Raw genomic sequence first — 27,793 nt, 5'->3', positions numbered from 1 at the left:
GAAAGAGTGAGAAGGATCAAGGAAACTAGAGATCTTGGTAAGATTCAATAGCATGTATTTTATTACTTTTTTAGGGGGGAGGGGCAAAGGGAGAGGGAGAAAGAGAATCTTCAGCAGGCTCCATGCCCAGTGCAGAGCCCAACATGGGGCTTGATCTCATGAGCCTGAGATCATGACCTGAGCCGAAATCAAGAGTCAAACACATAACCTACTGAACCACCCAGGAGCCCCAACAGCAAGGATTTTATATGTAAGGAAGCAGAGCAGCCCTGAAATCTAGGAGATTGTAGCCGATCGATGGAAAGGAAGAGCAAAGATTTCAAAGTGGCTCATAAGATTTAGCCAGGAGAGCAGGATGTTGACAAGGAGTGGGAATTAAGGTCATTGAGGTTGGAAAAAACAAGGAATTATGAAAGTAGTGTGTTGGATGAGTGGTCTAGCTGGTCACTGAACTCACCCAGAATGATGGTGGAATTTGGGATGAAGAGAAAACTGTTCAGGAAGTACCAAAGGCTTTGCTCAACAAAGAGCAAGTTAGAGGGAGATGACAAATGACAGTGACAAAGAGGTGGGTAAGATGGGATAAATTTCAAATAAAAAAATTTTTATATAAGAATGAAAGAGTAGGGGTGTCTAGGTGGCTCAGTTGGTTAAGCATCAGACTCTTGGTTTTTGCTCAGGTCATGATCTCAGGCTCATGAGATTGAGTCTTGCATTGGGCTCTGAACTAGGTGTGAAATTTGCTTGAGATTCTCTCTCTCTCCCTCTCCATCTGCCCCTCTCTTGGCTTGTGCTATCTAAAAAAACAAAAACAAAACCCCCAAAATAAAATTAAGTAAATAGATAGATAGATAGATAGATAGACAGACAGACAGGTGGGCGGGCAGTAATTTGGAAGTAGAACTGGGCTGATTCAACTTATTACATGAAGACAAAAAGACATGGGAAAATGAATAGCCCTTACTCAAGATGGCACCAAAAGAAATAGTCTTCCAGAAGGAATGCCAGGGTAAAATAAGAAAAAGAGATGAAGGGAATGTTCCAGAAAGAGGATTTGTAAAGAAGTTTGTTCACATTAGACTAAGTCTGAAGTTCCAAAGGACTCCATGGAAAGTGACGAGAAGAACATCGGGAGAAGGATGGGAAAGGACAGGTAAAGAAGTTCAGAGCCACATGGAGAAGGAACCACAGAAAATATAATTGGCCAAAGACATCCCCATATGAAAGAGAAGTCACACAGCTACAGCTGAATATAAGTGTACTGAAGAAAATTCATGCTTAAAAACAAAAACAATAATCCTATGGAATATTTATTCACTCTCTTACCCAAGGCCCCGGGCTCCCAAGTCATTTCCCCCCCCAAACTTAGGTTAAAATCTATGTTCTCTGGTGAGTTCTCCAAAAAACTATTTGATCTCTTTAAGCTTCAATTGGAGGTAGCAGCTCCTTTCAGGGGAGTATATACAAGATGAACAGCACATGATAGTCTCACATGATGCTTGGAACCTGTAGGCACTGATAAGTAGTTGCTGGACTATGGAATTCCTAAAGGCAGGAGGAACAAGGCAAACAAACTTTCCCATTATATTGGGGCTCATCATGTGACAATAGAAAATGGCAGATGTAATGGTACATCACTTTTGATGTTAGGCTCTTGTCTTACTGTCTACCTCTCTCTCTCTCTGTTCCCTTCTATCTCTATCTCTAATAATTAATAGATAACAGTAATAGTACAGAATTTTGGTACTTGCAAGTGAGATGCTACCAAAACAAACCCTAAAAATTCAGGAGAGGCTTTGGAGTCAGGTAGTGCTGGCCTTTGAGTAGGCTATTAGAGCTTAAAGGCGAGTGAGAAAAATCACACTGGCAACCGCAAAGAGGGACCGTTTTTATGAATTGCAGAAAAAATTCCCATTAACATGGGAAATAGAAAACACACCCAATGAACCTAGTGGTCTAGATAAAGGGATCTCTAGGAAAAGTATTCAAGGTGCTCCCTGGTCCTTTCTGGCTGCCTGTAATAAAATGCAAGAGGAGGAAGATAACCCAAAGGAAAACCTGTTAAATAAAAAGGAGCCAGGAATTGCTAGTTGTGAAAATTCCCTGCCTCTCCAGATGGCAATAGATGCTAAGATAAGAAATGGCTTCTGGGCAAAGATCGAATTTGGGGTGATGCCAGGAAAACACAGTCTAAACATGAAACAGAGTATTTGGTTATAAAATCCTTTGTTAAGACCTCAGAAAGATCAAACATAGTGTCTTGGGGCACCAAGCAAAATGGAAAAAAAAAATTTTTTTTCAAGAGTTCCAGGGCGTGTCCCACAGATGGTTTTGATCAAGCAGTAGGGTTTCATGCTTCTCGGCTGTGTGAGCAAAGGCCCAAGGGAGAGAATGGCTTGTCTCAAATAAAGTTGGGTATGGGCTTTTGTCTAAAGGACAAGATTCACAGGAGACCCATGAAGATTCTAAGATTATTATATTTCCAGAAACAGCTCCAGCTTTGACCGACAGAGGATACACAGTACAAAATGAAAAAAAGTCTTTGGACTCTCCAAAATTCTATCAGCAGGAAACAGGTTTAGAAAAGTAGCTGAAAACATGTACTAATTCTCATAAAGCACAGAGAGGGTAGACAGAGCCCAGACAGCAGAGCTAAAAGCCACCTAGAATCATTTGTAAACAGTAGAATGAAGTCCTGGTTAAGACCCTTCCAACATTTGCCCAGTTGGCTTTTATGCACCAGTAACTCCTGTGTGCCTCCTATCCCCCCCTCTCCTTTTTTGGTAGAATTGTCTATGGAGGTTATCCTTCACCTATGCTGCCATTGCACTTTGGGTGGTAAGTGGCAAATAACTTATCTCTCTGGTTCACAGGTCTACTGCTCGAGAGAAGCCATCAAGAGGCAATACTTAGCCGCAGCCAAGGAACCTCATCCACACCCAAGACTCAATTTAGACGTGACATTCTGGACTTCTATCTTGTACTGTAATGGGATGAGTCTTTGGTGGGCCTTGATAGTCGGTAGGTGTACTCTGCATGTGGGAGGGAAGTGGATCATTGGGAGCCTGAGGGAAGACTGTGCTAGCTAGCCTCCTAGATGGTTCCCAATGACTCCGACCTCTTGGTATTCACACTACTGCACAGTCACCTTCAATATTATATCAGTGTTCGTTTATGTCACCAATAAAATATGGCAAAAATAATGGTATGTCACTTCTGAAATTAGGTTATACAAAATATTGTGGCTTCTGTCTTGACCTGTATCCATCTTTGTGTCTCTCAGCTGACTCTCTCTGCCAGATGCCAGGTTGCAAGGGCATTTAAATGGCCTGTGGAGAGTCCCATGTATCAAGAAATTGAGGCCTCTGGCCAATAACCATTAAGGAACTGAGGCCTCCTGCCAACAGCCATGTCAGTGAGCCCCAGACTTGTAAGAAAATCTGAGCCAGAATCACCCACTAAAGCTACATCTGGAAACTGTGTGAAATGGTAAGTGTTTGGTGGCTTAAGCTTCTGGTTTGGAGGTAATTGGTTGCATGGTAACCATTAACTAATTCAAGGACTGTGTCAAACTCATTCCTTGATTTCTGTAATCCTAGTTGCTTAACAAATTTTGCTAAATCAGGTTAGTTTTCCTTTTCCTTTCCTCTCTCATCTGCATTTGTCACTTTCTCAAATTTATAAAAAATTCAAGGTTTGAAAAATTATTTTAGAAGTAGTATTTTAAAACATCTCCTCGCTAAACAAAGGCTTCATTGTGTTCTACTGTGGCTGTTGTCTACACTTTTATGGAAATGTGGTCCAAGAGAGCTCCAAAGTGAGCTGGGTAGGTTTCTGTCTTGTAATAGTTTGCTATTTTACTGTAAACAGCTTTTATAAATTACAGAAAGGTTTTCCTTGATGAAAAAATTTTCAAGCCTAAAAAAAGTGTACAATCACAGACATGTCTATAAAAAGATGTCTGTCAACTACATTCTATGGTTTAGGAGAGAGCTTATTACAGTTTTCGGTTCCCCATCAGCTTTTCCTAGCTCTGTTTTTTCTATGGTTTTTGAAACACACAGTCACAAAATGTGAATGGCCTTCTATGAAAACTAACCGATTTTAACTTCTATGAAAACTAACCGATTTAACTTTTAACTTTCTTTACATTCTGTACCATGAAAACCAGGAGGGGGAAAAAACTCTTTTCTATAAACTACATGAAAATGACTTGAAAAACACCGAATGTGAAGAAGAAACACAGTTTCCTTATGGATTCCTGTTTACTGATTTTAAATCAATGTTAAAACGTTTACATAATTTTCCAGAAACTTGGAACATTAAGTTTAAGCAGCAGATAATAGGATAATGCTGACCAAACAGGCCCTGCCTCTTACTAGTCTATTTTGAGAACAATACCTCATAGAGTTGTTGTGAAGATAAATGTAATGATGTACATAAAAGGATTACCATTAAAAAAAGGAACCAATCATAAAGCTGGTTCATAGTAAACAAGCTCTCAATAGATGCAACCAGAATGATTACCAGGAAGACTAATACTAAAAAGAAATCATCCATTAAAAATTATTTTATTAACTCAACAAGAAGGAAACTAACAACCCAAGGTTGAAAATGGGCATTCTCAGGGTGCCTGGGTGGCTCAGTCAGTTAGGCATCTGACGCTTGATTTTTGGCTCAGGTCATGATCTTGGAGTCCTGCGGACAAGCCCCACATGGGGCTCCATGTAGAGCAGGGGGTCTGCTTGAGGATTTCTCACTCTCTCCCTCTGTCCCTCAGCCTACTCTCTCTCTTGCTCACTTTCTCGCTAATAAATCAATCTTTGGGAGAAAAAACAGGCATTCTCACCACACGTGCACACACACATATGTTAAGGGATAATGGTGTTCACTGACTAGATGAGAAATATCCTTTCACAATGCATACATATATCAAATCATCTCAATGCACACTTTAAATATCTTATCATTTTATTTGTCAACTATGCCTCACTAAAGCTGGGGTGGGGGATGGGCAAAAGTTCTGAACAGAACCTCACCAGAGGAGATATACAGATGACAAATCAACATATGAAAAGATGCTCAACATCATATGTCATTCAAGAACTGAAAATTAGGGGCACCTGGGTGGCTTGGTTAAGCGTCTGCCTTTGGCTCAGGTCATGGTCCCAGGGTCCTCGGATCGAGCCCCACATCAGCCTCCCTGCTCGGCGGGGTACCTGCTTCTCCCTCTCCCCCTTCCCCTGCTTGTCTTCCCTCTTTCGCTGTGTCTCTCTCTGTCAAATAAATAAATAAATAAAATCTTAAATTAAAAAAAGGAACTGAAAATTAAAACAACAATGAGATACCACTACTCACCTATTAGAAGAGCTAAAATTCAAAAAACTGGTAAAACCAAATGCTGGCAAAGATGTGAAGCAACAGGAAATCTCATCATTGTCTGTGAGAATGCAAAATGGTGTGGCCACTTTGTAAGACAATTTGGCAGTTTCTTACAATGGCTGACATAGTCTTAACATACTGACCTATCAGTCACACTCCTTGATATTTACCCACTTGAGTTGAAAACTTTTGTCCTCACAAAAACCTACACTTGAATGCTTTAGAAGTTTTACCTATAATTGCCAAAACTTGGAAAGAACTAAGATATCTGTCAATAGGTGAATAGATAAACCATGACCCATCCATGCATTATAATATTACTCAGGGATTAAAAGAGCTATCAAGCCCTGAAAAGACGTGTTGAAACACTACATATTGCTAGTAGCCAGTCTGAAAAGGCTACGTACTGTATAATTCCAATAATGTGACATTCTGGGAAATCAACATTATAGAGGCAAGAAAAAGATGAGTAGCTGTCAAGGATGTGAAGCAGAAGATAACAGAATATATGATGGAATTTTTTAGGGTGATGAAACTATTCTATATTTTACTACCCCAATAGATATATGATATTGCATTTGTTAGAACCCACGGAACAAAGAGTGAACCTTAAGGTATGCCAATTAAAATGAAAATCATTTAGGAAGTCAAGCAGTCCCAAGTCCCAAGAAACTACCTGTATGACAAAATGTATGAAACAATCTCACTGAAGGAAAAGGCAGAGGGAAACGCTGACCTAAATAACTTTGGAAATGAGTGGGATATGTAAGACTAAAGGCAAAAGGAACTGTGCATAAGCACTGTGTTCTAGTTAATAATGCTGTTTCCCACAGGGGTAGGAGTTAACAATTTTGACCCTGCATAGATACTGGAACTGAACAATAAAGTAAATGTTAGGTGTGTGATGGGAGCCATGTTTCTCACTACCAGAGTGGAAATTTACTGCTAAGCAATGGTAGGTTGGAATGATCCATGTCATCGTGGATTGGAGCTGGAGATATCATTATGAACTCACGGTCAGCTAAACGTTGATACTGATGACTACAGAGATAAATCTTTATAGACATATGTATAGGCATAGGTTAGTGGGAACACGTATTTTACTGATTGGTCAGCAAAGAGCACCTAGAAACTGTAACATTCCTGTAGTGGTGAGCAAGCCTAGTAACCACATGTTGGTTTCTAGTACCATTCTCCAAAAAAAAAAGGAACTAGGCTCTTTGAGAAATGGCTGGTCCTAGGACTGGGGCAAAAAATAAAAAGGATGAGCCCAGAGTATCTTGTTGCCAGAAATACTTAATGCCAGGAAATACTTAAAAAAAAAAAAAAAAAAGAAAGAAAAGAAAAAGAAAAAGAAAAAGAAACAATACAGGGGTGCCTGTGTGGCTTAGCCGGTTCAGCTTCTGACTCTTGATTTCAGCTCAGGTCATGATCTCAGGGTCCTGGGATCGAGCCCCACATTGGGATCTGAGCTCAGCGGAGAGTCTGCTTGAGATATTCCCTCTCCCTCTCCCTCTGCCCCTTTCTCCACAGGCCATCTCTCAAATACATAAATAAATCTTTAAAAAAAAATTACATTGATGGTACTATATCAAAAGGACAGAGGAGCCAAATGAAAGAGCTCCCAATAGCCAAAACTGGGACAGTCTGAACAACAGAACAAAGTAGTACTGGATTATAACCCATAGTATAAAATAAATACCCATGAGTCTATACTGACATATATAGATGATTGAGTAAGCAAATAAATGGAAGAGACAAATCTCTTGCACAAATTGATTCCAAATAATTTATGTAAATTCTCTACCCTCAAGGAGGCAGAGCATAACTCCCCACTCCTTAAGTATGAGCTTTGCATGGTGACTTCCTTCCAAAGACTATAGTATGGGAAGGAGGGAAAAAGAGTATCTTTACAGTGGAAAAACCTGACAAACACTTACCTCAGCCAAATGATCCATGTACACATCAACAGTGGCATAAACTGAGAGTCTGTACCCTAGATGTAATGTTAGGGGAAATGGCACTTTACCTCTGCGATCTTTGTCCCCAAATCCCATAACCCTGATTTAATCATTAGAAAAAACATTAAACAAATTCCCATAGAGGGACATTCTAATGGACCACTAATCCTCAAAACTGTCAAAATGGTCATCAAAAACAAGGAGAGTCTGAGAAACTGCCAAGAGGAGCCTAGGGAGACAACTAAATGCATTATAGTATCCCAAATGGTATCTTGGAACAGGAAAAGGACATTAGGTAAAAATGAAGGAAATTTGAATAAAGTACAGGCCTTTAAAAAAAGATTTTATTTATTTGTCAGAGAGAGTGAGAGCGAGAGAGAGAGCACAAGCAGGGGGAACAGAGGGCAGAGGGAGAAGCTAGTTCCCCACTGAGCAAGGAGCCCAATGTGGGACTTGATCCCAGCACCCTGGGATCAGGACCTGAGCTGAAGGCAGACACTTAACGACTAAGCCACCCAGGCACCCATGGTAAGAAAAATATTGAAGGTGACTACGATAACACATAACACTTGTTAAGCACTTACTATGTGTCAGGCACTGTTCTATTTGTTTTTGTTTTGTTTTAAGTAATCTCTGTGCCCAGTGTGGGGCTCAAACTCACCACCCCAAGATCAAGAGTCATACGTTCTACCAAGTGAGCCAGCCAGGTGCCCCTGTTTTGTTTTGTTTTTACTAAGAATAAGCTGGATTCAGAAGAATGCAAGCAGGTAAAACTACTTTACTTGGCTTAACGGACTGAGCCACCAGGACACCCTATAGTATAGGCTTTAGTTAATCTTAAAAAAACAAAAACAAAAACAAAAACAAAAAAAAACTTTGTTAACACCTTACTTTGAACAAATTTTGCCACTGTTTCCAAATTGCAGCACAGTGTGGTTAAGATCATACACTGTAGAGCCAGACTGGGCTTAAAGATCAGATCCACCACTTATTAGCACTGTAACCTTTTGAAAACATTACCTAACTGCTCAGATATTCCGTTTTTCTCACCTGTAAAAAAGACAGTATCTTATCTATTTATTTATATATTTATCTCACAAGTTTATTTTGAAAGGTACTATCAGAACTCTAGTAATATTCAATCAAAGTTACCCATCATAATTTCTAAGTTTTTCTAATTTGGAAAAGTTGCTCAGTATCTCAGGAAAGTAAGGTATACAGATTTGACTGAGAGAAACTAAGTTTTCTTTTTTTTAATTTAAATTCAATTAGCCCACATCATTAGTATCAGAAATAGTGTTCAATAATTCAGCAGTTGCATATAACAGTGATGCTTATCACATCACATGCCCTTCTAATGCCCATCACCCAGTACCCCATCTCCCTACCCACCTTCCCTTCTGCAATCCTTAGTTTGAGTCACACAGTCAAGAGACTCCTGTGGTTTGTCTCCCTAATTTCTTCCCATTCAGTTTTCGCTCCCTTCCCCTAAAATCTTCTGCACTATTTCTTATATTCCGCATGAGTGAAACTCTATAATTGTCTTTTTTTGACTTATTTCACTTAGCATAATATCCTCCAGTTTCATCCACATTGATGTAAATGGTAGGTATTCATCCTTTCTGATGACTGAGTAATATTCCATTGTCTATATGAACCACATCTTCTTTATCCATTCATCTGCTGAAGGACATCTCAGCTCTTTCCACAGTCTGGCTATTGTGGACATTACTGCTATGAATATCGGAGTGCAGTTGTTCTTTCTGTACATCGGTATCTTTGTAGTAAATACCCAGTAGTGCAACTGCTCGGTCATAGGGTAGCTCTATTTTTAACTTCTTGAGGAAAATCCATACTGTTTTCCAGAGTGGCTGCACTAGCTTGCATACCCACCAACAGTGGAAGAAGGTTCCCCTTTCTCCACTTCCATGGAACATTTGTTTTTGTCTTGTTACCTTTAGCCATTCTAACTGGTGTAAAGTGATATCTCATTGTGGTTTGATTTGTATTTCCCTGATGCCAAGTGATATGGAGCATTTTTTCATGTGTCTGTTGGACATTTGTAGGTCTTCTTTGGAGAAATGTCTGTTCATGTCTTCTGCCCATTTCTTGACTGGATTATGTTTTTTGGGTGTTGAGTTTAAGTTCCTTATAGATCTTAGACAGCAGCCCTTCATCTGATATGTCATTTGCAAATATCTTCTCCCATTCCATAGGTTGCCTTTAGTTTTGTTGACTGTTTCCTTTGCTGTGCAGAAGCTTTTTATCTTGATGAAGTCCCAATAGTTCATTTTTTCTTTTGTTTCTCTTGTCTTTGGAGACATATGTAGCAAGAAGATGCTGTAGCCAAGGTTAAAGAGGTTATTGCCTGCCTGTGTTCTCCTCTATGATTTTGATGGATTCACATCTCACATTTAGGTCTTTCATCCATTTTGAATTTATCTTTGTGTATGGTATAAGCAAACGGTCATTTCATTCTTCTGCATTTGACTGTCCAATTTTCCCAGTACCATTTACTGAAGGAATTGTCTTTTTTCCATTGAATATTCTTTCCTGCTTTGTTGAAGATTAGTTGACCATAGAGTTGAGGGTCCATATCTGGGCTCTCTATTCTGTTCCATTGATCTGTGTGTTTTTGTGCCAGTACCATGCTGTCTTGATGATCACAGTTTGGTAATATAGCTTGAAGTCAGGCATTGTGGTGCCCTCAGCTTTGGTTTTCTTTTTCAACATTCCCTTGACTATTCAGAGTCTTTTCTGGTTCCACACAAATTTTAGTATTGTTTGTTCCAACTCTATGAAAGATATCAATGGTATTTTGATAGAAATTGCATTGAAAGTGTAGATTGCTCTGGGTAGCACAGACATTTTAACAATGTTTATTCTTGGGGCCTTGGTTAAGCATCTGCCTTCAGCTCAAGTCATGATCCCAGGGTCCTGGGATTGAGCCCCATAATTGGGATCCCTGATCAGTGGACAGTCTCCTTCTGCCTTTCCCTCTGCCCCTCCCCCAGCTCATGTTCACTCACTCTTACTCTCCAAATAAATGAATAAAATATTTTTAAAAAAATGTTTATTCTTCCAATCCATGAGCATGGAATGTTTTTCCATCTCATTGTGTCTTCTTCGATTTCCTTCATAAGTGTTCTGTAGTTTTTGAGTACAGATCCTTTACCTCTTTGGTTAGGTTTATTCCTAGGTATCTTATGGGTTTTGGTATAATTGTAAATGGGACTGATTCCTTAACTGAGAGAAACTAAGTTTTCTATTATTCATTCACATGAAACATATATAGAAAGAGAAAACTGGCAAAAAATTTAATTTCACACAGAATTATTATTAGTTTCCATGAAATCATAAGCCATATTGGAATCTGTTGATATTTTACTATAATACTATATATTATTATAGCAGTTACTATATAACACTATATATATTTTAATACTATATTATTGTATTGGGTTAAATAAATCATCTTTCTTCAAAATAAAAGTGTATATTTTATTATATATTTGTGTATATTTATTATATATATAAATAAAAGTGTATATTTTAGACTCCTTTAAAAATATGTTCTTTACAGGGATGCCTAGATGGTTCAGTGGGTTAAGCCTCGGCCTTTAGCCCAGGTCATGATCTCAGGGTCCTGAGATCAAGCCCCACATCAGGCTCTCTGCTCAGCGGGGAACCTGCTTCTCCCTCGCTCTCTGCCTGACTCTTTGCTTACTTTTGATCTCTTTCTCTCTGTCAAATAAATAAACAAACAAACAAATAAATAAAATCTTTAAAAAAACGTTCTTTAGGGCGCCTGGGTGGTTCAGTGGGTTAAGCCGCTGCCTTCGGCTCAGGTCATGATCCTGTCAGGGTCCTGGGATCGAGTCCCCCATCCGGGCTCTCTGCTCAGCAGGGAGCCTGCTTCCCTCTCTCTCTCTCTCTCTCTCTGCCTGCCTCTCCGTCTACTTGTGATCTCTCTCTGTCAAATAAATAAAATCTTTTAAAAAAATTAAAAAAAAACATTCTTTACATTTTTTAATTGTTCCTACTCTATTAGGTTACATAAACATACAGAAGACTTGTTTATTATGAAAAATGTAACTAAATTAATATATCAATATAATATAAAATGCACTTTATTTGGTGAAATTCCAGTTAGAGGCAAGTTACATCGTTACATAGCAATTCCTTTTTCTCCTTAATCCCAGATTAGGTGCTCCCAACAAAAAGAAATGAAAGGCATCCAGATTGGTAAGGAAGAAGTGAAGCTGTCACTATTTGTAGATGACATAATCCTCTATATAAAGAAAACCCTAAAGACTCCACCAGAAAACTACTAGAACTCATAAATGAATTTAGTTGCAGGCTACAAGATCAATATGCAAAAATCTATTGCCTTTCTATACACTACCAAAGAAGCAACAAGAAGAGAAATTAAGAAAACCATCCCATTTACAATGCACCCAAACCAGTAAGATACCTAGGAAAAAACCTAACCAAAGGGGTTTCACCTGCACTCTGAAAACTATAAAACACTGATGAAAAAATTAAAGAGGACACAAAAAATGGAAAGACATTCCATGCCCATGTTTTGGAAGAACAAATACTGTTAAAGGATCTATATACCCAAAACAACCTACATATTTAATGCAATCCCTATCCAAATATCAACAGCATTTTTCACAGAACTAGAACAAACAGTCCTTAAATTTGTAGGGAACCACAAAAGACCCCACATAACAAAAACAATCTTGAAAAAGAAAAACAAAACTGGAGGTATCACAATCTGAGTTCTGAAGTTATTACAATGCTGAGATTATCAAAATAGTATGGTATTGGCACAAAAACAGACACATAGATCAATGGAACAGAACAGAGAGCCCAGAAATAAACCCATAATTATATGGTCAATTAATCTTCAACACAGGAGGAAAGAATATTCAATGGGAAAAAGACAGTCTCTTCAACTAATGGTGTTGGGAAAACTGGTCAGCAAGCAAAAGAATGAAACCGGACTACCTTCTTCCACCATACACAAAAATAAACTCAGAATGGATTAAGGACCTAAATGTAAACCATAAAACCTAGAAACCATAAAAGTCCTAGAAGAGAACACTGGGAGTCATTTCTCTGGCATTGGCTGTAGCAACATTTTTCTAAATATGCCTCCTGAGGCAAAAGAAACAAAAGCAAAAATAAACTATTGGGACTTCATCAAAATAAAAAGCTTCTGCACCATGAAGGAAGCAATCAGCAAAACTAAAGACAACCTAGTGAATGGGAAAAGATATTTGCAAATGACATATCTGATAAACAGTATCCAAAATATATAAAGAACCAATACCACTCAACACCAAAAAAATAGAATCCAATTAAATATGGGCTGAACACATGAACAAATATTTCTCTAAAGAAGACTAACAGACCCATGAAAAGATGCTCGACATCATTCATCATCAGAGAAATGCAAATTAAAACCACAATGACCACATCTGTCAGAACGGCTAAAATTAACAACACAAGAAACAACAGGTGTTGGCAAGGATGTGGAGCAAAAGGAACCCTTGCGTGCTGCTAGTGGGAATGTAGACTCGTGCAGTCACTCTGGAAAACAGTATGAATGCTCTTTAAAAAGTTAAAAATAGAGCTACCCTACAACACAGCAATCACACTACTGGGTATTTACCCAAATAATAAAGAAACACTAATTCCAAGGGAGACATGCACCCCTTTGTTTACTGCAGCATTGTTTATAATAGCCAAACTACAGAAGTAGCCCAAGTGTCCAACGATAAATGAATAAAGATGTGGGTGTGTGTGTATATACAATGGTATATTGTATATATATGTATATACAATGGTATATTGTATATACCAATAATATATGGAATATTATTCTGCCATTAAAAAGCATGAAATCTTGCTATTTGCAACAACATAGATGGAGCTAGAGAATGTGACGCTAGACAAATACCATGATTTCACTCACATGTGGCATTTAAGAAACAAAACAAATGAGCAAAGGGAAAAAAAGAGAGAGACACAAATCAAGAAACAGACTCTTAACTATAGAGAACACACCAATGGTTACCAGAGGGAAAGTGGGTGGGTGGGATGGGGGAAATAGGTGATGGGGACTAAGGAGTACGCTTGTCTTAGGAGCACTGGGTGATGTATGGAAGTGTTGAATCGCTATATTGTACACCTGAAGCCAATACAACACTGTATATTAAGTATACTGGAATTAAAATTTAAAAATTAATTTTAAAAAATTCCATATTAGATACTACCAAAACCAACTATTTGACATTGTATTTGTTTTTCAGGAATGGGAACGCGAAGGCTAAAAATTAGCTATCACACCAAATTAAAATCAAACCATAAAAAGTAAAAAAAGTTATACTTAATTTCAAAAGAAGAAACTAATGATAATAAATACAGAAGGAGCTGTCATAACCAAAATAAAAGTCACATCACCTACGGTTATAGAGCGGAGCATTTTGTTTGTTTAAACAAAGTAGGGCTTGAACTCATGACCCCAAGATCAAGTGTCACACACTCTTATGACTGAGCCAGCCAGGCATCTCCATAGAGTGGAGTTTTAAACAAATAGTACAGCTTAGTTCTTTCCTAAACCTAAGACATACATATTTAAATATTTAACCAGGTGCTCAAAGCCCCTCCTAGGAAATTAACATGAAATAATAAGTCCCAAGAGGAATCCTTCCCATGAGAACTATATAAAACATACAGCAAAGAAGGTAAAGAAATGCCCCTAAGGTTAATTAACGAGAAGTACAAATAACACTATTGTTCTGTTTGTCTCAAGTACCGCCAGTACCTATTCCAAAGATACTCTGTTTTTAAAAAGTCAAGAACCCAGTTCGTTTGTTGTTGTTGTTGTTGTTTGGAGGGGATGATTATTAATGATTATTAATGAATTCTTATTTTATAATCAACTTGATCCAAAGACACTGTACCACTAAAACACCAGGCTTAAAACTGCCATACTGTATTTACTCAACTAGCTTTCATTCAGCAAATTTTCAGTTTTTTTTAAGATTTTATTTATTTATTTGAGAGAGACAGAGAGCAGGAGCGGGGGCAGGAGGGTGCAGAGGGAGAGGAGGAAGCAGACTCCCCACTGATCAGGGAGCCTGACATGGGGCTTGATCCCAGGACTCTGGGATCATGACCTGAGCTGAAGGCAGACGTTGAACTGACTGAGCCACCCAGGCGCCCCTGGTTCAAGACACCAGGCTTAAACAAAAATATTTGTTCATGTGTTTATAAAAACATAAACCAAATGTGTTATCTCCTTGTTTAAAATGCTACAATGGCTTCCTTTTCCTTTAATAGAGGTCAGCACCCACTCCCCTCCAACCCAGTCATCAAACAGGCCTGACCTCTGCCTGCTCTGCCAACCTCAGTTCCCGTCACTCCTCACCACGTCACTCCATTCCATCTACCCTGGCCCTCATTCAATGCCTCGGATAAGCCAGGCTCCTTTACTGCTTCGGCCTTCTGAATTTGCTTTGCTTCCGCTGAACACTAGTAACAGGGAGGGCCACACTCAAAGCCCCTGAAGAAAAAATTGTCTCTCTTCCGGAACCCTGAACTTTTTGGAAGTACTTATCCAAAATGTGGTTAAATAATTATGTTCTTATGGGTCTCTCCTCTACAGTAATATGATCTCTAATCTAATTCTTCCCCCAATGTAGAGCACAGCGTCTGGCATGGCAGGTAATGACGGATAACATGTGTAGAGCTCTTGCTAACACGTGATGCTCTCTGCTACCTGTTTTGCCACCATATGAGGAAGGTTCCACTATACTCAGTTGACTTGTGAAGAAATTAGAATAGAGGGCACCTGGGTGGCTCAGTGGGTTAAAGCCTCTGCCTTCGGCCCGGGTCATGATCCCGGGGTCCTGGGATAGATCCCCACATCGGGCTCTCTGCTCTGTGGGGAGTCTGTTTCCTCCTCTCTCTCTGCCTGCCTCTCTGCCTACTTGTGATCTCTGTCAAATAAATAAATAAAATATTAAAAAAAAAAGAAATTAGAATAGATCAGTACCTACCCTGAAGTTACCCAGCTCTTAAGAGGCAGAGCTGGAATTTGAGTCAGTAAAGATTTACTATAGACTTCATGGTTTTGTCTGTTTTTAGAGATTTATCCATTCATTTTGAGAGACAGAGAGCGCAAGCTGGGCAAGGAGAGGAGGAGAGAGCGAGAATCTCAAGCAGACTCCCTACAGAATGCAAAGCCCAACTCAGGGCTCAATCCCATGACCCATGAGACCACATCCTGAGCCAAAATCAAGCAACTTAGCCACTCAGATGTCCCATTTGTTTGTTTTTAAGTAGGCTCCATATCTAGGGTGCATCCCAACACCAGGCTTGAACTCATGGCCCTGAAACCAATACCTAAGCTGAGATCAAGAGTCGTGTGCTCAACCGACTGGGCCACCCAGGTGCCACTAGATTTCATGTTCTTAACCACGAAGCAACACAATTTGTTAAATGAAGCCCACGCTTGGGAAACACATGCACAAGTCCACCACTGCTGTGATGGGAACAACCAACTGTTCATTATGACAAAGGGTCAAATGCACGGACAGTTGTGCCAAACAGGAGATCAGAAACGGACCTGGAGAAACAAAACATCCTAGTCTGCTCTGTTGAAGTTTAGTCCATCCTAAGTCAATGGGAAAACAGTATAGGGTTTTAGGTTAGAGAATTCATAACCAGATAACCAGATTTTCAGTATGAGAAATGGAGTAAACCATTTCAGAGCCTTTCACAATCTGGTAGATACAGATAAATATGTATGTGTCAGGAAATTGAAAGAATTTCTATCTTAGGGCTTGTATCTTCTCTGCCATATACGAAACAAAAGGGTTGCAGAGTGAATAGGGAGGTAGGTGAGGGGATTAGAGAGAGGACATCATGACGTCATGCAGATGACCCAAACTCTTTCTGAAGCAAGCAGAGCCAGGATAGACAAAGACTGACGGACTGCTCTAGATGGGAGACTAGAGGCTCGAAACTAAAATTTAAGATGTCAGAGGTACCACCATTCTAGATTAGGGCATCTCTGGTTTAGCTACGGAAGTGGGTCGCCAAATTGTAACAGATCAAAGTCACTGAAACTGAGGCCATATTTGAGATAACTTCCCTCGCATTTGATTATATCCCAGTTTCATATGAAATTTCACTTGAAGTTTTTTAAACTCTGGATTCCCTTTCACTTTTCATTTGAAGTTTCTAGTACTTGAACTACTTTATAATGTAATCATCAACGCAAATCTGAGAATTTCAAATCCCCCTCTGTTTGACAACCTATTCAATATACTACCACTTTTCAGGTTTATTATCTTGGGTCCTATTCAGAAGATTTTATCTAGGTGACAATACTTGAGTTTCACACCAATTTTAATAATATTTCAGCTACTGTACCAAACATGGTAATAATAATAATGATGGTATATCACCCACTTCCATCCACAGTGCTGGCATCCCTAAAACCTGTCTCTCTGATTTAAGGCTATCAGGGAGGGGCACCTGGCTGGCCCAGTTGGTTAAATATCTGAATCTTGATTTCTGCTCAAGTCATGATCTCAGGATTATGAGATCGGGCCCCATGCCTGGCTCCATGCTGAGCAGGGAGCCTGCTTAAGATTTCCTCTCTCCCTTTCCCTTTGCCCCTCCCCACCTCTCTAAAAAAATATAATAATCAGAGTCTCCTGAATGGGTGGAAGGGAAGTGATCACCTGGTTATTCCAAGGAATGGGAGATCCAAATACTTGCCTAGGACTTCAATCCAAACCACCCAGAATTAGCCTCACACACGCCTTCAGAGATGGTTGCTGCTGCCAATCCTGAGGGTTGTACAGGGTTGTACAGCTCCACTTGGTTTGTTCCTTTTTGGCTCCTTTCTCTACAGACTTTTCTTTCCTTTGTTTCTGCTAGGCTAGTGGCCACCTGTCCACCCATTTAATAATTATGCCCTCTCCTAATCTCTTTCTATTCTCTTCTCTTAATGTCTTTTTACAAACTGCTATTATCTCCTCTCCCACTCTCCCTACCCTTGTTACGTCTATGGCCTTTTTAAATTCCTTCACTGTCATTCTAGTTGGGTTTCAAGAAGGATAAAAATAAACATGTGTGCTCAATCACCATGGTGAAGCAGATGTGTCATTCTAGTTTTTTATGAGGTTAGATTAAATGTTTCCAGTCTGAGTGCCTCTCCAAACCTAATGGGGGTAGCTCTGAGCTATTTTCAATGTTTTTTAAAGGTTAACTGAAAAATACATTTATCCATAATGAGACCATGAAGGGTGACATTAAATTTCTTTACTCAATGTGTTACTCCTGGTTCACTCATTCATTCAATGTTTTTACAGTGACTACTATATCCTCCACACTGTCCCAAATTCCAGGGATTCCGCTGTAAATGCAACAAAGTCTCTTGATTTCATGGAGTTTCTACTGTAATAGGATAGACAACTTAGCAACTATGTATCTTACACTGATCATAAATTCTGGCAATTATGTGCCTTTGATTACAAAAAACTGAAAAAGAATTAATGTAATTAGTATAAAAGGATCACAAGGTACTTACAGAATTTAGAAATTAGATCACCCTCTGTTAGTACCTAGTAAGAACCAACAGGGGTGAGATTAAGTGAAATTATTTTTCCAAAGGGGGTAGGGTAGAGGATGGGGATCAAAGCTGGGTCAAAAGATCTTTGTGGACCGACACTAACTGCAGCATTATTTATAGCACAGAAAATGTGGAAATAATCAAAACAGCCGACAGTCGGGGAAAGCTTAACTCACACGTTCCATAAACAACGATGAACGCAGCTATTACAAACGATGTGTCTGAGAGACATTTAACGACATGAGAAAGCGCTTATTAATAGTTAAGTGGAAAAGTTGGATATAAAACTATATACAATATCAACTATATGAAACCAATGAAAAACAAATCTGCTAAGAAAAAAAATACGTTAAAATGGCAAACTTTATTCTAGATTGTGGATCAATGGTATTTAACAGCATCCTCATCCTATGGTGACTTGTTAGAAACACAAATTCTCACACAAATTCAGGCCTGGGAGCTTAGCAATCTATGTTTCAACAAACCCTCTGGGTGATTCTGATCCTCACTGCAGTCTGGGTACTGCTCTACATAATGAGATGATGGGTAAATTCTATTTTTATTTTATTATTTTTTCTTCCTTATATAAATTTTCACTCGACTTCTCTATGTGAGACATAGAGGCTAAGGACATTGGCTTTGGAGTCAGACTTGAATGGAGTCCTTGCTTCACCGCGTAGCTAGTGACCACGGATAGTACCTTCCTCAATACTGATTATTTAAAAAAGTAACTTGGTCACATCTTTCAACACCTCAACTATTTCACTCCACTCTCACCTGGCTTACATGGTTTCTGACAAAGTCCAGGTAAGGTGACTGCTTTCCTCTGGCATCTTAAGATTTTCTTGTCATCTTTGGTTTTCTGCAGTTTGACTAGGAGATGCCCAGGGAATATTTTTTGGTATTTACCCTGCTTGTTCTTCTCTTAGTTTCCTGGATCTGCTTTGGTATCTTGGGATGTTTGGGGGAAAACTGGTCCATTACCACTACAAATATTTCTTCTGCTCCGTTCTTTCATTCTCTTCCTTCTGGTATTCCCATTGTGTCTTTTACACCTTCAAGAAATGGTCCCACAGCTCTCATTCTGTTTTGTTTTGTTTTGTTTGTTTGTTTTTTCATTCTTTTTCCTCTTTGTATTTCAGTTTGAGAAGTTTCTATTGAAATCATCAAATTCTGCATTCTTTCCTCAATGTTGAATCTGCTGAGGGACCCCCAAAGGTCTGTTCCGCTGCATTGAATTTCTAACATTTCCCTTTGATTCTGCGTCTCTGTTTACAGTATGCATTTGTTCTTGAATGTTGCCTTTTTCCATCAGAGCCCTCAACATATTAATCCTAGCTCTTTTAAATCTCAATCTGATAATTCCAAGATATGTATCACAGACCTGAGTTTAGTTCTGATGCTTACTTGGTCTCCAATGGTGTTTTTGCTTTTGCATGCCTTTCCTAATTTTCAGTTGAAAGCCAGACGTACCGCTCAAGTAATAGGAACTAAGACAGTCAGTCAAAAGGCTTCATAACAATTTGGCCAAGAACAGGGCTGTATTTAATCTTCGCTATAGCTATAGGTGCCAGATTCCTCTAAGGACTCCTGAAGTAATGTGCCACACACAGTTCAGCGGCAACCCACGATTATTGTACTACAACTCTGTGATGTGGTGATAAAGTTAAGCGAAGGAAAGCATTCTACCTCGTAATTAAACTTCAGTCTTTTACTGGACTTGTCTTTGGGCTGTGACCTTCACAAGTGTTTTTTGGCTTCTCCCTGCCCCCAGACGAGATAGGATTGCCACAGGGGACCGGAGTTGGTTAAATGCAGGCAGGGGAGGACAAAGCTCTGGGAAAGTCTTTTCCACCTGAAGGGTGGGTCTTTGTTATGTGGAATGCTCTGAGACTTCAAAATGTTTATCTTCCTCCTCCCCCTGCATGAGCAACATGGGGTCTTCTTTGGCTCTTTACCAGACGACCTGATAGGTTTCTGGAAGCAAAACCGAGGCCAGTAGGTGGCATCTCCGAGGACTACAGGCTCTGGGGGAGTTTCTCATACTTAACAGTATTTCGGATGTACTCAATATCTCCATTTGATCTGTTTTAAATTGTGATAAAACAGATTAAAAAATTAACCAGCTCAAGCACCATATAGCTCAGTAGTGTTAGGTACATTCACATTGTTGTACAACCCATCTCTAGAACCCTTTTCATCTTGCAAACACTGAAACTCTATTCCATTAACCAACAACCTCCCTTTTCTCCTTCCCCCCTGGCAACCACGATTCTACTCTGTTCCTATGAATCTGACTACTCTACATACCTCATGTAAGTAGAATTACACAGTACTGGTCTTTCTGTGACTGGTTAAATTCACTTACAATAGTATCTTCAAGATTCAGCCTTGTGGTAGCATTAAGTCAGAATATTTTCCTTTTTAAAGATGGATAATATTGCAGGGTATGATCACACTGCATTTTGTGTAACCATTCATCCACTGATGGACACCTGAGTTGCTTTTACCTTGTGGCTACTGTGAATAATGCTGCTATGAACACGGGTGTGCAAAGACTTATTCAAGTTCCTGCTTTCAATTATTTTGGGTATAAAGGCAGATGTAGAGTTGCTGGATCTATATGGTAATTCAGTATCTGAATTTTTGAGCAACTGGATACTATTTTCCACAGCAGCTGTACCATTTTACATGCCCATCAACAAGCACATAGGACCTCCAATTTCTCCACACCTTGCCAGTGCTAATTTTTTTTACCGTAGTCATCCTAAGGGGTGTGATGTGCTCGCTCACTGTCCACTTGACTTTTTAAGGTATGAGTTTTCTTCACTGATTTTGATAGGTAAGTACAAAGATAAAATTCAGTCCAGTTTTTCTCCAAGTTTTATTCTAAATTAGAGGAAATAAATTGTCAGTAAGTTTTCTTCTTCAGTTAGTCTCTATGTCGACTGTTATCTAAAACAAGGAGAAAACTGCTAAATGGTCCTCAAAATAGGCATGAATGATGCATCATGTGTGGTCAAGAATTGGTAAGACTTAGATTTAAGTTTTTCTTAACTCCTAGATTCCATGCCACACAGATACTGATAGCTACAAATTTCCTAGACTGTGCCAAGCACTTTTCTTCTGTTTATTCAGCATTTCTTTTCTGCCAGGCATCACGGTGGGTACTGGGGATATAAAGATGAGTAAGAACACACCATCTCCATTACAACAACATTACAAAGTAGGTAAAATTCTTCCCACTTTACATTTGAGGAACTACAGGCCCCTGAGGTCTTAGCCTCTTGGCTAAGATCAGACAGAGCTTGGGGAAATTGAGGTCTTACCCCACTTTTCTACAACTCCATTGTATACCCTGCACTACTAACAGTTTCCTTTTTAAAAAGTAATATCCACCTGTAGTTTGTTTTTTACCTTAGATTTTCAAATGTTGGGTTTTCGGAGGAAAGGCACAATACAAAGAAATAAACAAAAACTTGTAAAACTCTACCATTCAGAAGTTGATAGTTGAATTAGAGACACTTTACCGACCAATGCAAAGAAACAATATTTTTATACAAAAATAGTAAATCCTAAAGCGAGCTTTAAATATCTAAGGCTTACTGAAAAAACTGACATACCTTCCAAAGCTCCTAGCCCTGCCAAGTTAGAGGATTTTATTCCTAAGCTGTTTGTTTCCTAGACATGATTCTAATTACAAACAGAAATTCTTTGCAGTCCTATGTAAAATTCTCAAGGAGATAGAGACAATAAGTTTAAAAGATTCAAAGAATCGACAATTGAGTTGATTCTCTAAAAAAAAACAAAACAAAACAGAAGAAAAAGGAAAAAAGTGTTCTGGCTGAGCAAACTTGAAAGAAATAATGGAACTTCAAAAAACAATTTTTGCTATCCCATTTCAAATATTCTTTCAGTAAAACAAAATAAGCTCTTTTTTGAAATTAACTTGATTCTAAAATTTAAATTCCTTTTTTTGTTAACTAACATAACTACATATGTGTTTTTTTTTGTTTTTTGCTTTTTTAAAGATTTTATTTATTTATCTGGCAGATGGAGATCACAAGTAGGCAGAGAGGCAGGCAGAGAGAGAGGAGGAAGCAAGCTCCTTGCTAAGCAGAGAACCCGATATGGGACTCAATCCCAGGACCCTGGGATCATGACCTGAGCCGAAAACAGAGGCTTTAACCCACTGAGCCACCCAGGTGCCCACTACATACGTTTTTAAATCTAGGAAAAAATAAATTATTTTTTTAAAGATTTTATTTATTTATTTGTCAGAGAGCACACACAGGGAGAGCAGCAGGCAGAGGGAGAAGCAGGCTCCCTGCTGAGCAAGGAGCCTGAGGGGGGACTCAATCCCAGGACCCTGGGGTCAAGACGTTAAACCAAAAGAGCTTAATCGACTGAGCCACCTCTGTGCCCCTAGGAAAAAAAAAATAAAATATGTTAAACCACAAAAATGCTACAAAGGAACAGAACAACTTCAGTGTACATAATCTTATAGGAAACTTATAAATAGAACATAATAGCCTGTCATAGTTAATTTTTGTTACCAATGTCCTCTGTACTTTAACCAAGATTAATCCCTAAATGTTGAAGAAGGGCTGGATAGGATATAATCTAGAAGTTTAAACTTCCTCTGAAACTTTCTCAAGATTAAAGACAAATTATTTAAAATATATGAAAATCAGTTAAGGTGGGGCACCTGGGTGGCTCAGTCAGTTAAGTGTCTGCCTTTGGCTCAGGTCATGATCTCATGGTCCTGGGATCAAGTCCCACATCAGGCTCTCTGCTCAGCGGGGAGTCTGCTTCTCCCTCTCCCTCTGGCCCTCCTGTCCACTAGTGCTATCTCAAGTAAGTAAACAAAATCTTTAAAAAGAAAATATATGCATGTTTCTACAAAGAGAATTTTTGTAGTTGTTGTTTTTAAAGACAGGCCAGTGAATACTTTAGCTCTCAAAAAATACTTGTTAAGGGGTACCTGGATGGCTCATAGTCAGTTGAGGGACCAACTCTTGGTATCAGCTCAGGTAATGACCTCATGGATCATGGGATCGAGCCCAGTGTGGGTGTCAGCTTGAGATTTTCTCTGCCCCTTCCCTCTCTTTCTCTCTCTGAAATAAACAAACGTATCTTTTTAAAAATATGTTTGTTGAGCCAGAAGTAATAGAAGTTTATTGCTTACCTGTAAGAATGAGGGGGAAAAAACCCAAAAAAACAAAACTAGTATATATAGTTTTGGGTACAGAATAGATTTTTAGTTAACAGCAAGTAATGTTTTGGCTAAAATATAAACATCTTTAATTAATACAAATATTCTCTATTCAATAAATATTGAGCTCCTACAATGTGCTGGATACCTCCTCAAGACACTGACTATAACAGATCAGAAAATGGTCCCCTTTCTTATAGCAGCCATGTCCACAGTAGCCAAAATATGGACAGAGCCCAGATGCCCAGTGACAAATGAATGGATAAAGATGTGGTATTATATATATACAATGGATTATTACTCAGCTATCAAACAGAATGAAATCTTGCATTTGCAACAACATGGCTGGAACTAGAGGGTACCATGCTAAGCAAAATAAGCCAGAGAAAGACAAATACCATATGATTCACTCATATGTGGAATTTAAATAAAACAGATGAACATAGGGGAAGAGAAGAAAAATAAAATAAGAAAAAAACAGAGCAAGGCAAGCCAAAAGGGACTCTTAACTGGAGGGAACAAACTGAGGGTTGCTGGAGGGAAGGTGTGTGGGGGAATGGGATAACCGGGTGATGCGCATTAAGGAGGGCTCATTGTATCTAATGAGTACTGGGTGTCATCTGAAACTGATGAATCATTAAACTCTACCCCTGAAGCTAATAAAACACTATATGCTAACCAAACTGAATGTAAATAATTACTTTTTTTTTTAATTTTTGTTGTTGTTGTTGTTGTTTTTAAAGATTTTATTTATTTATCTGACAGACAGAGATCACAAGTAGGCAGAGAAGCAGGCAGAGAGAGAGGGGGAAGCAGGCTCCCTGCTGAGCAGAGAGCCCAGAACCCTGAGATCATGAGGCTTAACCAACTGAGCCACCCAGGTGCCCCAGTAATTTTTTTTTTTTTTAATGGTCCTTTCCTCTTAAAGCTAACAGGGTACTGGATATATGCTCCAAAACTATCCTTTCTTTTGTGTGATTCCACGCTCATCAAGGACCTTTTAAAATATAAATTCACCCTCCCCAAAAGCTTAATACTCATAAAACAAAATACTACCTTGCTGAGATCAGCTTTCTGGTTAAAGTATCAGCATACCCCTACTGAATTTAAAATTAATTAGTTAGCTTGAGTGAAACCCCAAAGCCTTGATCATTATGATTACTGGTGAGATGTAATTTCTCAACCTTCAGAGCTGAGAATCAAATACAGGAGCGCAGTTATGTCCAAAGATGGTAACTGCCAAATGAGTTGCTAGTTTACCCTCAGGCAACATGGCGTCATTCATCATGTCCTACCAACTGCAGTTACAATCAACTTGTAAAACTGTTAAGCATAAATAAGATATACCATATAACACTGGTTCTCAACCTTTAATATACATTCTGATCCCCTACAGATCTGCTAAAATGCAGACTGATTCAGCAGGTCAGGGACAGGGACTGTGATTCTTCATTTCTGGTAAGCCCCCGGGGATGCTCAGGCTGCTGTCCACAGACCAGGACGGGATATAACACACCGGGGACCAGGTCTGGCACACAGGCTGCTCAGCCCAGCTAACTGCTCTCTCCCGACCATCGATGTCTTATCTCCCTTTATTGATCTCACCTTTTTTTTTTTTAAGATCTTATTTATTTATTTGACAGCGAGACAGAGAGAGTACAAGTAGGCAGAGCCGCACGCAGAGGCAGAGGAAGGGGGAGAAGCAGGCTCTCTGCTGAGCAGGGAGCCTCACATGGGACTGGATCCCAGGACCCTGGGACAATGACCTGAGCCTAAGGCAACGGCTTGACCAACTGAGCCATCCAGTGCCCTGATCTCACCTTTCTTGAAGGTCAAGTTTTTTTCCTTCAAAATCCTCACCTAAGGAAAACACCCTCCACAGGCACTCAACATATGTCAACAGAATGAATGACATACAGCCTTTGTCATTACTTCTATAGTTATGGACAGAACTGTTTCTTCCTCTGGATTTATTCTAAACAGAAAAGTATTTCTGAGAAGTGAAACATCAGAAAAGCTTTTTTTTTTTAAGAAAGTAAAGTGAAAATTGGATTTGAGACACGATCCAGTGCGTTCTCGTGCTGACCTAATCAACCTTAAAAAAATAAATATCCATAATTAACGTGTTCATTTATCTTGTTCCACTTTTTTGTAAATAATAATAACGACGAAATCGTTTGGTTTTTCTGGGGCAGTTTTTAAAAATCTGTCTTAAAGCGGCACCTGTCTGGCTTAGTCCGAAGAGCATGTGACTCTTGATCTCCTGTCGGGGAGTTCGAGCCCCACACTGGGTATGGAAACCACTTAAAAAAAACAAAAATAAATAAACTCCAAAAAATAAAAATAAAACCCTTTAAAATCAGTCTTTAAAAAAAAAAGTAATCACTTCATTCGGATGTACCTTTCACTTTTAAAGCAGCACAATAAAAAATGAGGCCATCTTCGTAAAGGTAACGTCTAGAACACACTTCCGAGTCTTCAGACTTAACAGTCCTAAAAATAAACCAAATCGTATTCCTCTTATCCACAGGCAGGCAGATCTTCGGCCCAGTTTCCACGGTTTCTCCGCCGATTTTCTGTGATTTTAGCCACACGAGTGACTGACTGACTACCTCAGGGCCGGTTTCTGCACTTGTAAATGTGAACCTGCTGACACTTGGCCGCAGGCTGAGGGAAGGGACACGTGACACGGTGTTTGCAGCTCCCCAGCCAGGAAACAAGGACGAACTGTAATTTCATTTCCAAGATGTAGACCTCGCCGGGTGGACGGGGTTTTGCCAGGAGTGTGCCCGTGGGCACACACGCACAGGCTGTCCCCTTGGAGCAACCGAGGAAGGGGCCGGGACTGGGGCTGGCGCCGTCACAACGTCAAGGGTCGCCGCGCAACGTGGACGCCCAGGGTTCCGCCCGCGCGCCCGCCGCCCAGCGCCACCGCCTGCGGGCAGCTCTCCCGCCCTCCTCACGCTGCCGCGCGCCGGTGCTCCGACCGGCCTCCTACGGGCGCGCGCTTCGGAGGCCGCAGCCGCGGAGGGGGCGCCCGCGAGCCCGAAGGGCCGTCCCCCCACGTCCCCCTCACGTCCCCACCGAGCAGGCAAAATGGAGGCGGCGAGCGCGTTCCCGCCGGGCGGGGCTGCCGTGCGGCCCGAGGGTCCGCCGGGCCTCCCCGGGTGCCCGCAGCCCGGCAGCCGCCGGCGTGGTGCCTGCGGCACAGAGGCCGGGGCGAGACTGGGGAGGCGGGGTGCCGGCGGCGGCGGCGAACAAGGACGCCATTATCGGCCTCGGCCGCCGGAGCCGCGGCTCGGAGCTCCCGGGGAGGGAGGCGGTGGGGGAGGAGGAGCGGGAAGGGGGGGGGACGGGGGAGGAAGGAGGGGGCGGGAGGAGGGAGGGAGGGAGGACGGGGCGGGGCTCAGGCGTCGGCAGGGAGGCTGCGGGCGCCCGGCTGCAGGGCGCGTCCGTGGCCCCCTGCCCTGTGGGCCTTCTCCCCGCGGGGCCGACTCCGCTGGAGGGCGGCCCACCCCGCCCGGCGCGGGCCCGGGTCTTACCGGTGCCTTCCCTTTCTTTATCGTCCGCCATCTTGCTGCGAAGCCGTCGCCCGGGAGATGCCTGGCGTCACCCTAGGTCGTGGCGTCCTTGCCCCTTCCAGCCCCCGCGCGAGTCTGGCCTGAGGCACCGGCGGCTCCGAACCCCGAGGGCGGGGGGAGGCTCGTAGCGCGCGCCCCTCTCCCTCCCGCTCCCCCCCGCGCGCGCTCCCACCGCTTCCGCCCCTCTCCCGCGGCTCTCTCCCGCCTGGGGGGTCGGGGGAGTGAGCGAGCCACGGGCCCCGCAGGCCCGGCTCCCTCCCCGCCCGTGGGTACGACGGATTTGAAAGCGCGGCGGGAGAGCCGGGGGCGGACCTCGCGGCTGCCCCGAGGGCCGGGACGCCGGGCGGGCTCGGGAGGCATCCCAGCCGGCACCCCGAGCCCGGCCGGCGGAGCAAACGCGGCGTCGCCAAGGCGACAGTGGTTGACACAGACTGGAAGGTTCTCATGGCAACGGAGACGAGCCCGCCGGGCCGCCTCGACCCCGACGTTAAATGTCCTAGCTCGTGAGGTTGGACGTGACCTCCAGCTAAGGTTACTACTGAGAAGTTGTACCTGCCGCGTTTCTGAAACTTCGCAGCTGTTGCAGGATGTTCCATTTTTGTCCGGGTTTAAGGATCAGCTCATTCTGCTAGAATGTTTTTTTTTTTTTTAATGATTTTCTTGAATTACGTGGTTCAAACGAATACACGATTTTAAAGCTAATCTTGGATGATTTTTAAGTGTTTGCCTATTAGTTTAAAGGACATTATGTGGAAATGTATGAACTGTTAACTGTAAATGTTGAAGCGTTCAGAGTACAAGGTACTAGTATGTGATGATTTTCTTAACTTGCTCCTTTTATTCTGGTCCTGTAATTTCTCAGTAAACCCGGAAACAAACTGTTCTTAATTAAAATAACATTTTTTCTATAGAATGTACTCGTTTGGTGCTGTGACCAGCATTCTCTTTTTTAAACTGATGAGAAACTATTGAATCATCACAAAATGGCTTCTGTTAG

The 27,793-nt window shown here is 40.9% G+C and overlaps 1 protein-coding gene across 1 annotated transcript in view; it reads right to left on the bottom strand.

The window, feature by feature from the left end:
* Window positions 1-27,266, bottom strand: part of EFCAB2 (EF-hand calcium binding domain 2) — a 109,766-nt gene extending 82,500 nt beyond the window's left edge. The window contains exon 1 of the mRNA XM_047704652.1: window positions 26,758-27,266. Coding sequence (XP_047560608.1) covers window positions 26,758-26,788 — 31 coding nt within the window. The 5' untranslated portion in view covers window positions 26,789-27,266. The remainder of the gene's footprint in view (window positions 1-26,757) is intronic.
* Between the last annotated feature and the right edge of the window lie 527 nt (window positions 27,267-27,793).

Source organism: Lutra lutra, chromosome 15, assembly GCF_902655055.1.
Source record: "Lutra lutra chromosome 15, mLutLut1.2, whole genome shotgun sequence".
NCBI classification, from domain to species: domain Eukaryota; kingdom Metazoa; phylum Chordata; class Mammalia; order Carnivora; family Mustelidae; genus Lutra; species Lutra lutra.
This window is presented reverse-complemented; position numbering and strand designations above follow the sequence as displayed.